This window comes from Apteryx rowi, unplaced genomic scaffold (genome assembly GCF_003343035.1).
Source record: "Apteryx rowi isolate R43461 unplaced genomic scaffold, aptRow1 scaffold_71, whole genome shotgun sequence".
Classification (NCBI taxonomy): domain Eukaryota; kingdom Metazoa; phylum Chordata; class Aves; order Apterygiformes; family Apterygidae; genus Apteryx; species Apteryx rowi.
Genome location: NW_020450994.1, coordinates 2,931,284 through 2,944,652, shown reverse-complemented (window position 1 = coordinate 2,944,652; position 13,369 = coordinate 2,931,284). Strand labels below are relative to the sequence as shown.

Here is a 13,369-nt window from a genome sequence, read left to right as displayed (position 1 = left end):
CCAGGCAGCAACCTGCTTGCTGTATAACACTGCTTCTTCCAAGATAAAACTCAACGGCACACAGCTTTATTCCCTGGTGAGCCAGCCGCAGTGGCAGATGGCAGCTGCATCACTGAAGGGTGCATCAGCACAGGACAGCCCCAGCTGTCACCCATCCTAATGCTCCAGGAGAGGCAGGCAGGGAAACTTTGCCAGGAGGCCTGGAAAGGGGAGAGTCTGCAACAGGCACATGTGAGGGGCAGGCTCTTGGTGCCAGCATCTGGATGGTAACTGAGACACGAGGCTGCCTCTGTGCATGGGCAAGCACTGGCCCTCACACAGGTATGGACAGCTTGGCTTTGAGCTCCTCACAGGTCCAGTCCTGTCTGCAGTTACTGGATTACCTCTGCCTACTCTCACAACTGTTAGCTGTTCTCCATTTACAGTCCATGCCTGAACTGACTGCAGATTAACAGGAACAAAGAAAACCCTGGGCTCCACCTTAGGGAAGAACTTGATTAAAAAGTGATTTTTTTAAAAGGCAGAAAATACATAACAAGTAACCTGGTCCTGTATATTCCCAAATCCTCTACCCTCAGGCATATTGTGAGGATAAGAAGAGACCACAGTTTCACCAACTATTCCCTGACTTGAGCGCTGGCCAAGCGATGGGGAGCAGTGTGTTAGCACAACTGGGGCACAGATACAAGGGCAGGCAATGCCCTCTGCAGAGAGATTTTCTTGTCCCTTAATGGTCTCAGCTCCCGTTCAAGTGCTTCTGCACTCAACACAAAAAGGACACACCAGTTTCATTCCATGCCTCCCCAGCCCAGCTTCCCCCAGCACCCGGCAATGCAGATACACAGGACCAGAGCAGAAACAGAAGACTCCAGGAAAAATGTTTAGGAAATCAGCACACATAGCTCTAAGTGAACGCGTTGTTGGGAGGTATCCAGTCTGTGACAGTTAACACAATTAAGTGTGAGGTGAGGGGTCTCCAGGCATGCTGAAGTATTGTCAGGCACTGTGGATCTGTGCACAGGGGTGTGATTGTTCCCATCCTCTCCCCTCTGCCAGGATGAGATCAGTCCAGGTACTGCAATCCTAGCTGAATGCTGAAGAAGGTTCATTCCTGCAGGAGTCCTGCCTAAAGGCACAGGGCCAGCTGCGTGCAGGGAAAAAAAGGCTGCTATGTATCTGGATATGCTCACCCAATTAGGCATGGCTCAGCAGCACCAGAAGATGACAAGGCTAAATCATTTTCACCTGCAAGAAAGTTGGGAAACACAATGAAGTGAAGAACGTAAAAGGAGGGCTTCATTCAACAATCCCTATATAACATGCTTGCAATGATTTATGCAGATCCCAGTTTGTCTTCTACCTTACCTCAGGCACAAGAAAAGAGTTCCCAGAAACACTAATAACCAAACACAGGAATGAAACAATTGAGTCAAACACTTCAGGGAGAGGCCTTTGTCAGCCACCCAGAGGAAGACAAGACAGGCCGCAGCTAATAAGCTGTGGTCCAACATGAACTTCTGGGAACTGAATGACGCAGGGAACTCAGCAATGCCTGTGCAGGGCTGCAAACCCTGAAGTAAATCTGCAGCCAACAGCATGTTCTTCTGATCCCTCTCCACTCCCAGCTGCTACCAACCCAACAAATCCAGATTTTTCTAGAAGTGTACAACAACATCACTACTGCTTCTCCCTGGTTTTAGTAACTGAATAGGACATTGATTTAGCCCATTGACTGCACAGGGGGAGCTATACATCCACTAGATGCTTCAGTCAAATAAGGTATTAATCTTACCCAGCTGTGTCAGAAGGCTCTTCCTGGCCCCTCCATATACCCTCTATAACCCACCCAGTGTATTACAGCCTCAGTAACCAGCTGCTGTGACCTTGTTTAAAGTCCTTATTTATAAAGTCCTCAGACTGCTGCTTTATGTTCTCAGCCTTGCCTTCAGCTCACTGTCTGTGAGGCTCTCTGCCCAGCATCGCCTTCTGATGCATGCCTCTCTCCACCAGTTTAAGTTATTGCAGCTGACTATGCAGTGTGTAGATTTACTTTCTGACGATCCTCTTCCTCCCAGCCTCAGACCTCCAAACTGTGGTCTCTAACAAACTCGAGCTCCCTCCAGCAGCTTTGTTGCGGTACTGCAAGCACAATGCTCACCACGGGTGTCAGGAACCCAACCCTACGCTGATCGTTTCCATTTTTCCTGGCCTCCCTCTGCCACTGATCTCTTTGCAGGCCTAGAATAGAAGCTGACAGCTGCTTTCCATCTGTCCTGCTCTAAGTAGTTGACGGCCAGAACACTCTCCAAGGTGGCACGTAGGAGGGGAAAGAGCCCCTTTGCTCCTCCATTTCTTGGGGATGCTGAAGTTGCCATCTGGCCTCCTGTGCATCTCCTCTGCTTACCGTGTCACTTGGGCTGTATGTCCTCAATGCTGAGGGCTCGACTGCAGCTCAGTACAGGAGCTGTTCAAGGGAACGGAAGAAAACTGCAGTGGGAAGCAGAGACACAGCATTAGGAAAGTACTGGCTAGGTCACTGGCCATGTCACAGCCCCTTGTGTTGTGCACTTTTCTTTGTGAATCTCAGAGATCCTCTCCCAGTATCTCCTCTAGTCTGGCACATTCAGTGAACACACCCTGGATGCCAAGATCACCAAATAAAACCTCTCATCCAGGAGACAGGAAACCAAGCACCACTTCTGGAAGCCTCCTACCTCCTGTACCTGGACAGGGCAACTCCATGAGTCCTACAGTGGCTGTGGGGGCATGGCTGTGGCAGAGGAATGCACTGGAAGGCTGGAGCTGCCCCCTGCTCACCTGCTGGATTTCCCGCATCGCCAGACGTATGGAGGAGTGAAGGCGAGGGAACGCCCGCTGACTGCCTCCCTCCTCTCCTGGGCTTGGCTTCGTCCTGCTCTCATCCAGGTTCTGTTGCTCTTGGCACTTCTTGGCCCTTCTGAACCACACGCGTTTGAGAACTGAGGCTGCTCCTGTCTGCAGAATGGGCCCCCTGGCAGGAGGCCCAGAGAGGCAAGCCTGCTCTGCCAGAGGGGTCTCCTCCTCAGCTGCAGATGGAGTCAGTGTGAGGCACTCCAGGTCTTCATAATCCAAACTCCCACTGCTTTTCTGAGGGTGAGAAGAGTGGATTCGGCAGTGGTCACTACAGACCTTCTACATACCCCAAACAGCACGGCTAAGAGCAATACCCCGCTGTGATTACTGACAAGCATAGGGCAGGGGTATCATCCATCCCAGGAAACCCCAATGTCCAGCTACTAGCCTTCCCCAGTACATGCAGAAGAGGCCAGGCTGCTTAGTCAATACAGGACTCCCACAACAGGGACACAAAGCAGAGATATTGCCAAAGTGATTATATCTGCTCAGGGCACAGTTCGTGCCCCAGCTCGTTTTCCTGCTGCAGATCTTCAGGACTCACCTGCCCACAGGGAACAGTCAGTGTCTCCATGAAGGGCTGGATGCCCACAGTCTGGTGATACTGAACCAGTTCAGTGAGCGAGGCATGAGCTCTGTCTTCACCCAGAATTACATAGCGTGCATTGGGCTGCATCTCAATCATGTAGTGTCTGCAGCGACCTTCACCCCTGGGGAGAGAGACAGACAGAAATAGTCAATGACACAAGGCCACAGCATCTCTCCAGGACCCAGTCGTTGCTTTCTGTACTTGTCTCAAGAGGCCCAGGTGTGATCAAGAGCCACAGTACCAAATATTGCAAAGACGCAGGAAATCCTCCATGCTGGAGTGTTGCACACCGTGCTAACAGGTGCTGGAGGAGCATCAGTTTCCCCAAAGTCAGCAAGAGGGGCACAAAGAGATCCCAGGCATCTGGATCCAAACCCCAGCAGCCTGTACCACCTCCCAGGCCTGTTGTCCACATTACCACTCTGCCCTCCCTCTTGCCTGGTGCTGTATGCTTCCAGCATTCTCTGATTACTTCTCCTCAGGCTCTTCTCTAGAATAATTTTCCTGTGCTATATCACATCTCCTCAGGCCCCAGTGGATGCTTCTTCCAGCCTGGATTGCCCACAGCCATTTAACACACCCAAGCAGTACCTGCACCCTGCAAGCCTCAGAGTCGCACCACCCCACTCACAAACTGATCTAGTCTTTGGCAAGAGACAGACTCTGCAGTGTCCTGTTTGCTATTCCAGACTGTGTTTGAGGCACCCCACCACAGAAGAGGCTAAGCATCAGGCTCAGTGGACTACTCTATGAAGAAAGTTAACTATTCCAGCCATACATAGCTCAGTTTAGGATTTTCTTCTTCCTTCTCTGCAAGGCTCATTACCTGTATGTCAGGGTGTAGCCTGGTCGGCTCTGGCTGATGCGAACAAGGAAGCAGCCCAAAGGCTTGTCAGTCAGCAAGTTTTCAGCTTCCCTGGAAGAAAGAGTTTTTCAGAGGACAGTGAGCAGTTGTCTCTCTGCAGGGATTCCCAACCTTGCAACCATGGCAGTGGTCCCAGTCCACAGGGAGGCCAGTATCTGCCCACTGTGTTCCCAGCTAGAGGTTTCCAGGCTCAGGCTTGCTAGTGCAGGGAGGCATAAACATGCTGACATGGTGCAATACTCTCAGCCAAAGCCTTTCCAAGCAGGGCTGCTCCAAACCTGCTCCAGCAGTCTAGTGCAATAGCAACAGCCACCTTCCAGCACAAAGCACATGACAAAGCATGGCTGAGATGAGAAGCCTGTGCACATGCGCATTTCCTTGGCTCTGGGGCTGCTGGAAGAAGTCAGAAGGCTATGGATTAGTGGCGCTCAGCACGAGGTAAGCCCAGTGCCTTGGAAAAAAGCCAACTTTGGCTACACCACTCTGGTTCCCTAAACTTCCCTACTGGAAAGAGGTCTTCCCCCTTTTCACCCAACAGACAAAGCACTGCTTTGTGCTTGCCATGTGCTTTGCTCCAGGCTAAAGGCAACTGCACATCACAAATGCAAGCTGGGATTGCTCTTCCTACTCTATTACATGAGGCTAAACTGACTCTGCTGCACTGGGACTTAAATCCAGTGGCATGAAGCACCACTTCAAAAGTCCTTAAAACCTCAGTGCGTCTTTGGGAAGGATCTGCAGGCAGAGAATCTGCTGTTTCCTTCATTGTGAAGTACTCATCTCTAGCCTACATTTGAATTAAAACAGTTTTGCCCCACAGGCACTAGCTCTTCTCAAGCATTCTTGCATCCGTGGACAAAAGCACTGATGCAGGTTGGGGCTTTGTTAATTAGCTTTAAAAAAAAATGTAGCTGTCAGCCACTATAGGGCTCTGTACTAAGCTAACACACTGTGTAATGTCTCTGAGTAATGCTCACACTGACAAGCTAATAAAACCCAGCAACTTGTGATCTAATAAGACCAAGGAGACCTGTAGCTTTAATGGAAAAAAAAATAGCAAACTGCAATAAGATGATAAGGATGTTTGAATGACATGCACATTTGGCAGCAATGCCCCTACACAAGTCTCCCTAAATAAGGGGGACACAGGCAGTTAGCAGGCATGCAACACCATAAATTAATTTGTATGCAGGGGAAACTGTAGCTAGAAGCTTTGGCATCTACCTGCTAACCTCACTATCTTGCTGCTATCTGATCACTGGCGTAATCAGCATTTCACTGCTTGTCACACTGCTTGGAAAGAAAAAGTGTTTGGCTCAGCCAAGAGAGTAATGTGAGAGGCATACAAAGTAGCATAATTTCAGGCATTTAAATAAAGGTTTTGCCAAAAAAAGCTTGGGAATTCACAATCCCTTAAACGCTTCCACAGGAAGGCCGGATTTTGTGGATGTCTCTCCCAACCTAGGGGATGTAAATTCCATCTGTGCTATACTCTCCTTAGATGGGCAGAGGTATCTACAAAACCCTGCCTCCTCCCATACCTGGGGGCTTTGCAAATCTTGCCATTGGATACTCACAGAAGCCCCTCTTAATAGTCTTTTTAATAAATGTATATTGAATTCTGCGTTCCTCTGCTGTAAGAACTGCAACTGAGAAATGTGAGAACAGCCATAATGAGTCAGTCCAAAAGTCCACCTTCATCCCATATCACATCTCTGCAAATGGTCCAGAACAGGATAAACATTTATGGGTATTTCCCCTCCAAGTACTTTCCCAGCCTCCCTTCCCTGCACAGGTTCTGTATTTAAGAACCCACAGCGGATTTCTTTTCCATGAGCTTGCACAGCCTTTCCTTGGGCCCATGTAAAGTTTCAGCGTTCATATCCTGTGGCAAGGAGCTCCAAAGCTCCCTCTAATGGTTTAAAGCTCACAACCTAGAAATGAAAAGTCCTGCATGTCCTTCATTTCTTTACGGAGGCAAATCCACAGGACTCCAACCTCTCCTCCTAAGGATGCAGCAGCTTCTGCCTGTTTGCCCCAGTCCCAGCTGCAGCCAGTGTGTCCATCCCCCAGTATACTTACCTCCGGCTGATCATCCCATGCAGCCAGCTTGGAAAGGCCCCATCGTCCTGCATGACCTTCTGGGCCTGCGTCTCTCTGAACCAACGGATAGTTGCTCCTCTCTTGAGTTTCCTCATTTTTGCCTCTTCTCCAGTCTGTTCCTCTGTCCCCAGAATGGGGTGAGGCCCAGAAGGGTGCAGGAAATTATCAAAAGGAGTGGACTGAAAATGGGGACAGGGGAAAGTGGGCATGAAAGCAAGGTCAGAGGCAAGGCCCCTTGAAGAGATCATTTGGTAGATTCCATTCCTGAGTCCCTGCAGTTAGGGTAAGATCACCAACCATCAGACTCTGCTTTCAGTTCCTCAAAGGCACTGAACAAGTTTTTTCACTAGCCACACTAGGAAAGGGCTCTCTCATCTCTGATAAAGAGCGTGTTCTCCTGCGACCACATGCAAGAGAATATGCATACGCAGAAGGTGGATGGAGCATGGAAACCGCACACGTGGCTAAGTGACCCCGGACAGAGCTAATATCACTACCTCTGTGAGTTTGCTGCGTGGCCGTGGGACTGGTGGCTGTGGTGGCATATCAGGTGCAGGACGGGGACAAGGCTGAGGGCGTCTCTTTCGTGGCACAGGGACTGGCAGGGAAACTCTTTCTGCAACAAGAGGAACAGGTAGATGAAATCTGGGATCCGAGATCCATGGGATCTGTCCTCCATATGCCCAGGATAGGAACAGGCATGCTGTCACCCATGGAGGACAGGAAATATTCTGCCTCTCTAGCACACACTATAGCAACAGCAGGAAGAGGGACCATCAGGAAAGTAAGTCTGGAGCTCAATCCTTCCCCATCTCTCATCAGCCAGGCTCCTGAGTCTGGGAAGGGGCAAAAGAGGCAAAGAACATGGCCTCAAATCCACTGTCAACTCCCACTCCACATGCCACAAGGAGAAGCTACATACAATCACAAAGTAATGATACAAAACTCTCTCCCACTGGGAGAAGGGAATGGGAAAGGCACAGCCTGGCATTCCTCCCAACACAACCAGGTAAATGACCTCCATCACTCTCTTTCTACTCCTCACAGAGAAAACCTCACTTTCAAATGGACCACATTAGTGGAGCCCTCAGCCCCACGAGAACCAAGGACATGCCACCATCACCAGCAACTTAAAGCACTTTGAAGTGATCGTCACATAAGCAGCCGCACACTAGCGTAGTGGGAGTGGGAACAACTCACTTTGGGCTTCTGCTTCCACCTCCAGCAGCCGGCTTCTCTCTCTTTCTGCCTCCTCCTGTAGCCGTAGTGCCTGAGCTCTCAGCTCAGCCACCAGTTTCAGGTATCTCTTCCTGCAGCTGAATCCCCTGAAAGCTGTTCAGAGAAAAGCCGTGGTTAGAAAAAAATGCTAATCATGCCTTGTCACTCCCTAGTGGAAGTGATATTCCTTTGCCCTGTGCAAAGCCTTCAACACTTGAACTCCATTAATGCAGAGCAGTGCAGGCTCTCTGCTGCTAACATGCAGTCAAAACCATGTCAGAACTGTTTTCTACTATCCAACCTGTCTGATCACAGATTTTAAAAATCAAATCACAGATCTGAGCTCTCATCTCTAACGCCGAGGCACAAGATACCTAAAGAACAAAACATCACACAAGGGCCACTGTTAACCATTTATCTCCTTTGGGACACTACTGAGTAAAAGCAGAGCTCAGCTGTGCAGGAGTCAGGATTTCCTTGATACTAGTCTGTGAGATGACCTTTCCCATAAGCAGCCATTACAGGGTTCACCAACAGCATTAGAGACATTACATTATCCTGCTTACTTAATCAGGTATTAAAGCCCATGAATTGAAAGCAGCACCCTCTCCTTCCCTTAAGGACACTACCCACACATCTTTCCCACAGATGAGAACAAGGAACAGCATGTGACAGTCTGATGTTTGTTTTACTGTGTGGTGCACAACCGGAAGCTTCTCAGATGCTTCAGCAGTGGGCACAGTGCAACAACTGATACAGAAGAGAAGTACAGCAGAAAGACACCAGGCTGGGTGGAAGCCTGTTCCTCCTCCTGGTTGTCCTAGTCCTCATGGGGCCTGTGCAGAGGGAAGTACCAGATTGCCCACAGCACCCTGCTCTGTAGAAACAGGCTGCCAAGGCATAGACTACTTGGAAAAAAATATATATATCACACCCTTCTGCCTGTCTCTGAAAGTAGGAATGAGATCTGCTTCACTCTCATCTACTTGAGAGAGTCTCCTCAGCTTAACACCACGCACAAGCCAACCCTCACTCCCTGGTATGAGATCAGAGCTGAGGGGCTCTCCTGCCCCAGTGCTCACCTTTCTGTATGACAACTGCTGCTCTTTCCAGTTGCTCCACACACTTTGCCAGCTGTTCCTTGTGCCAGTATTTAAAGAAAAGTCGTGACTTGCTGTGAGGTTGGGGAGAGAAAGAACCACTGAGAAACACTGTTTGTCTGAACTTGCATCCCATCATCCTTTGAACAGGCCCTTCATACAGCCATAGCGTTCTCCCTGAAGGGAGCCAGATAACAGTCTACATGGATAGAGTCTCTGTAGTTCAGGCCCCCCATTCCCTGCAACAGCAATCCACACCTACCCACATATCCAGCCTGTCAGCTCTGTACTTTGCAGTATCTCCAAACAGCTGAAAGAGATGAAAAAAGTGCAAAAGTCATTTTCCACCCAAAGTGAACACCATGCAGCCAGTGGTTTTAGGTGTATAAAGGAGAAGAAAGTGCCTCAACACTTCTGTGTTACATTCTTTGTCCACTGTCACCTGATCACATTCAGTAACTGGCTCACAATTTGTAGAGCTCCTTGAGGTACAGCTAAGAGAGAATCACACTGGGGAGCATCAGCAAAGGGGTTCCTAGAGACAGACTCCCTTCAGCTTCTTGGAAGGCAATTCTGCAGGGCATATCCTATTCTCAGAGGTGGCTTTCGTCATTTAGTTTCTGAACTCTTTGGAGCAAGCAAGTTGCAGGATCTGTATGGTGATATTCCCTAGAAAGAACTAGTTTTCCAATTCTGATTTCATTTTGCAGGCTCTAGTGATAGAACCTGAAAAGATTCTCTACTTTCCCAACATTTGTACCTCCCACAATACTTAGACCTGAAAGCAAAACTCCAGATGCATCACAAAGACAACCTCCACCCTCTGCCTGCAAATCCAGACCATAAAGCCATAATGGCACTTTTTACCAGCATCCTGCATAGCAAAACAGAATTGGTTTTCCTTCTCTCATCCAAATTCTGCTGTGCCAGAACATATATGCCAGGTTACTCTTTTCTCAAATGCATCCTGTGATTTTCATGTCTGGAAATACATGGTGCTGCCTGTCTACCACCATCTCTCTCACCTATAAGACCCTCTCTTGACCTCACTTGGGTTTGCAATTCTTATTAATTCAGTATCACCAGAAATTTTAAGGAATTTCTGTGAGGGCTGGAGGAGCTGCTCCCAGGAGAGAGCTTTTCCAGAAGAACATTCAAATCCTTTTCTTAGAAGAAAAAATATATATCAGCTGGCTGCCTTACATGCTTCATTCTCACAGTCAGTCACAATTGACTGTGGCAGGAAGGAGGGACTGGAACAGTGAAGGAGAGAAGGAGGTGGGGAGTTGCTGCCCTAGACATTGGAAGGGTAAAGCTGACAGGATCAGATTGTAGAGCTGGAGAGACATTCACATTTTAAAAGTTGTGGAGGCACAAACAACCAGGTGCTGCGAGTATGTTGTGCCTGTACACATAGAAAGTTCTTGTGCCAGAGACACATGCTCTCTAGCTTGGGAGACATTCAGTGCTGGCTGCTTAGTCAACCCTGTCTTCAACTTATTCTTCTCAGATCATCAGGGAAGAACCTGGAAAGGCAGCAGGAGGCTGCGCTGAGTCCATATCCCACTGAGTACAGTGGACACCCTGACCTTATCTTAATCCCAGAAACTGAGTCCATTTACCAGTTCTCCTTCCACAGGATAGGAAGGCTATATATAAAGCAATCCACAAAAGATCTCATTCATCATTGTACTAAATGATTTATAAAATCCTAACTGTGTTTGTCTAGGAATTTATAATCCCCATCACCACAAAAAAACATCCTCACTTTGTTCCTTTTACTCAGTTTGCTATGCTATCCTGAGAACAAAAGTTTCTGAAGAACAAAATGGACTAAAACTGGATTGCACATGATAGAAGCAGGGTTCCTACCTTTCTTTTGTGAGAGAGACATCTGGTTTAACTAGAAGAATTCCATATCTGTCAAAAACAAACCAATTCAGGAAGGTAAGAGTCATATCATTGATGTGCTGATCCATGTCACTCTCACAGCAAACAACAATAAATCCGTGCCTTTCTCATTAAGTCTTCCATAGCAAATAACCCTATGGTCTCAGGCATGTTAACTTTAAAGATAATTTTACTCTCTGCCCATATCCAGTTACGAGGGTCACTTTCCTGACAATATTTAACATGGTACTTTCTAAAGGTTTAACAAACCTTTCAGCAAATTCCTCAAATGAGGGTCTCCAGGAGAAACCATCTCGTCGGATCCGGATGGTCTCCAGCAGTCCATTGTACCGGAGCTGAAGCGGCAACATAAAGAAGATCAGAGAAACAAACAGATACAGGCCAGAACAGGTCATCAGGATATCAGCTTGTCCCTCTGCAGACAGAAACTCCTTCATTCAGTCCAAACCTCCCTAGTTCAAACGAAAGCTTCTTTTTAAAAATGCTTCCTTGGTTAAAGACTGAATTTACCAAATCCTGCAACTCTTATGATTAATTACTCTCAGTTCAAAGTTAGAACACAAAAAACAACCAAAATGATTTTCACCTTCTAGCCATAGTTACTGCTTTACTTCTGTCTCTTAGAGGATAGCCTTCCACTTCCAAATCTGTACACAGAGGTACTCCAAGGCACCAGATCAATTTCCCACTTAATCCTATCCTTTCTTATATATATCAAATAGACCACAGAGCTTTCTGAACTCTTCTGAACATTTTCAAAATTCTTTAAAGTGCCTGGACCTCAGACTTGACACAATATCCAAAGACAGTCATACAGCACATTATTCAAAAAAATACATCTTGGCTCCTATTCAGTTGCCCTGGTTCATAGGTGAGACCAGTTTCCTCTGAGAAGCATTGTGTTTCCTGGAGAAGTACCGTCCGTTCCAGTCCTCATCCAGGAGCTACAAAGATGAATCCTAGTACCTGACAAGTAGATCTTATTGCATTCATGAAAAAGAAATGGGAGAGAACTGGGAATGCAAAACCTGGATCGAGCTATCTGTGTCACAAAGACAACTAAGCACCCAGAACCTTTGGATGCATAAAAAGTGTGTCCTACTCTTTTCTCTCCAAGGGGCATTCATTCAGACCAGCCAGCTTCCAGCCATCGCCATGGTCTTACAGTGGAGTATGCACTTCCCTGCCTTAGATCCACTTCCCACCAAGGCTTAGCTGAAGCACCTGTAAAGAAGATGGCTTTTTCCTCACCTGCTGCAGCACCACCTGGCTGTCCACCACACCTGGCTCCTTCCGGCTGTTGGGCTTTATACAGCGTACAAAGTGCGGGTTGGCAGAATACATCCGCTCCATGAGCACCATCAGGGAATGCTGGTGAGGGCAGAGAAAGATCAGCAGCGCAGCAAGTCAAAGCATTACCAGACCCCTCTGAGAGCATTATCTTGCAGATGAGAACTGCCTTCCCACCCACGAATTGAGGCTCTTGTAACATCAACTGCCCAGGCTCTGATGACAGCCAGGTCACTCCTACCATGATCAGCTGTGCTTGGTACCGAGAAAAGCCTCAATCCATATGTTGGAAGCTTTACTACATGTAGCAGCCTGGAAGCTCTCAAGAATATCCCAGCACACATCTCAAGGGGCACTGCAGGCAGCAGTATTTTACCCGAAACTGAGCTCCCACTGACTGCTTTCGTGTGCTGTTGAACTTGTCATCTGCTCCCCGTATGACCTGAAACCAGACCAAACAAAAGGATTACCCATGGAAAGGGAGCCTGATTACTCTGCCAGAAAGTAGACAGCTAAAAGGAGAGAAAATGGATTTCAGGGAAGGGAAGGCAATTTAAACATGGCAATAGAGGCAAGCAGAAAACCCAGTAAACCATTTTCAGTCTGCTTCTTCAATCATCAATATCAGGAACTGTGCCACCAATTATCAGTTGCCATGCAGACCAGAAGTACAATACCTTGGCTTTAACATGAGGCATCAGTGTCCCTGTCCTGGAGATAGTGGCTGGAAAAACAAAGACAGTAATTAATTTTGTACCCTTACCCACAATCAACCATACCTAAACATTCAAACCTCACTTCACACACACATCTCCCCACAAAAACTGAATCACGGAGAGGAAAATACAAGGAAAGAGCTAAAGAAGAGCAGAAGAACAATCAGCTATATAAAGCAGACAATCCAGGCAATACTATTTTCTGCCACCAAAAAGACAAGGCAATCAGGTTACTGAACAGCCCTTAATGACCTTCAAAAGAAATATCATCAACAGGGAAGGTCTAACAATGCAGGAAAAAAGTACAGATAGCAAACAGAAAGCTCACCCACAACAGTCAACACAGAAGATTATATAAAGTTATAGAACTTAAAAATAATTCAGCAACAAGATGAAAATTCAGGGAAGTTGAGTTTACTGGACGATTTAATGAGAGTCTTGCACACCCTTGATGCAACAGTGTCATCTGCACTGAGAATAGGTTATACCTGCTGTTTATGAACTTGCAAAGAGTCGGGACTAGACTAAATATCCTCAGCAGCAGTGTGGAAGAAGCAACAAAAACAGACATTTGTGAAACATGAGCAGAAGAAATGCAAAACACAATGGAGACTGGAAATGAAATTTATTAGTCACCTGTAAATCCCAGATAGCTGCTTGGACTTAACAAGACAGAAAGAAAAGG

General features: G+C 47.4%; 1 protein-coding gene across 4 annotated transcripts in view; it reads right to left on the bottom strand.

Annotated features, from left to right (window-relative positions):
- Nucleotides 1–861: 861 nt before the first annotated feature.
- Nucleotides 862–13,369, bottom strand: part of LOC112976255 (myosin-IIIb-like) — a 25,717-nt gene continuing 13,209 nt past the window's right edge. For all 4 annotated transcript variants that reach the window (XM_026087267.1, XM_026087266.1, XM_026087268.1 and 1 more), the window contains 15 exons: nt 12,646–12,692; nt 12,345–12,410; nt 11,930–12,049; nt 10,928–11,013; nt 10,640–10,687; nt 9,030–9,077; nt 8,750–8,841; nt 7,650–7,781; nt 6,947–7,065; nt 6,429–6,628; nt 4,308–4,397; nt 3,437–3,602; nt 2,818–3,126; nt 2,405–2,487; nt 862–1,245 (listed from right to left, as the gene is read on the bottom strand). In XM_026087267.1, coding sequence (XP_025943052.1) covers nt 2,428–2,487; nt 2,818–3,126; nt 3,437–3,602; nt 4,308–4,397; nt 6,429–6,628; nt 6,947–7,065; nt 7,650–7,781; nt 8,750–8,841; nt 9,030–9,077; nt 10,640–10,687; nt 10,928–11,013; nt 11,930–12,049; nt 12,345–12,410; nt 12,646–12,692 — 1,583 coding nt within the window. In that variant the 3' untranslated portion in view covers nt 862–1,245; nt 2,405–2,427. The remainder of the gene's footprint in view (nt 1,246–2,404; nt 2,488–2,817; nt 3,127–3,436; nt 3,603–4,307; nt 4,398–6,428; nt 6,629–6,946; nt 7,066–7,649; nt 7,782–8,749; nt 8,842–9,029; nt 9,078–10,639; nt 10,688–10,927; nt 11,014–11,929; nt 12,050–12,344; nt 12,411–12,645; nt 12,693–13,369) is intronic.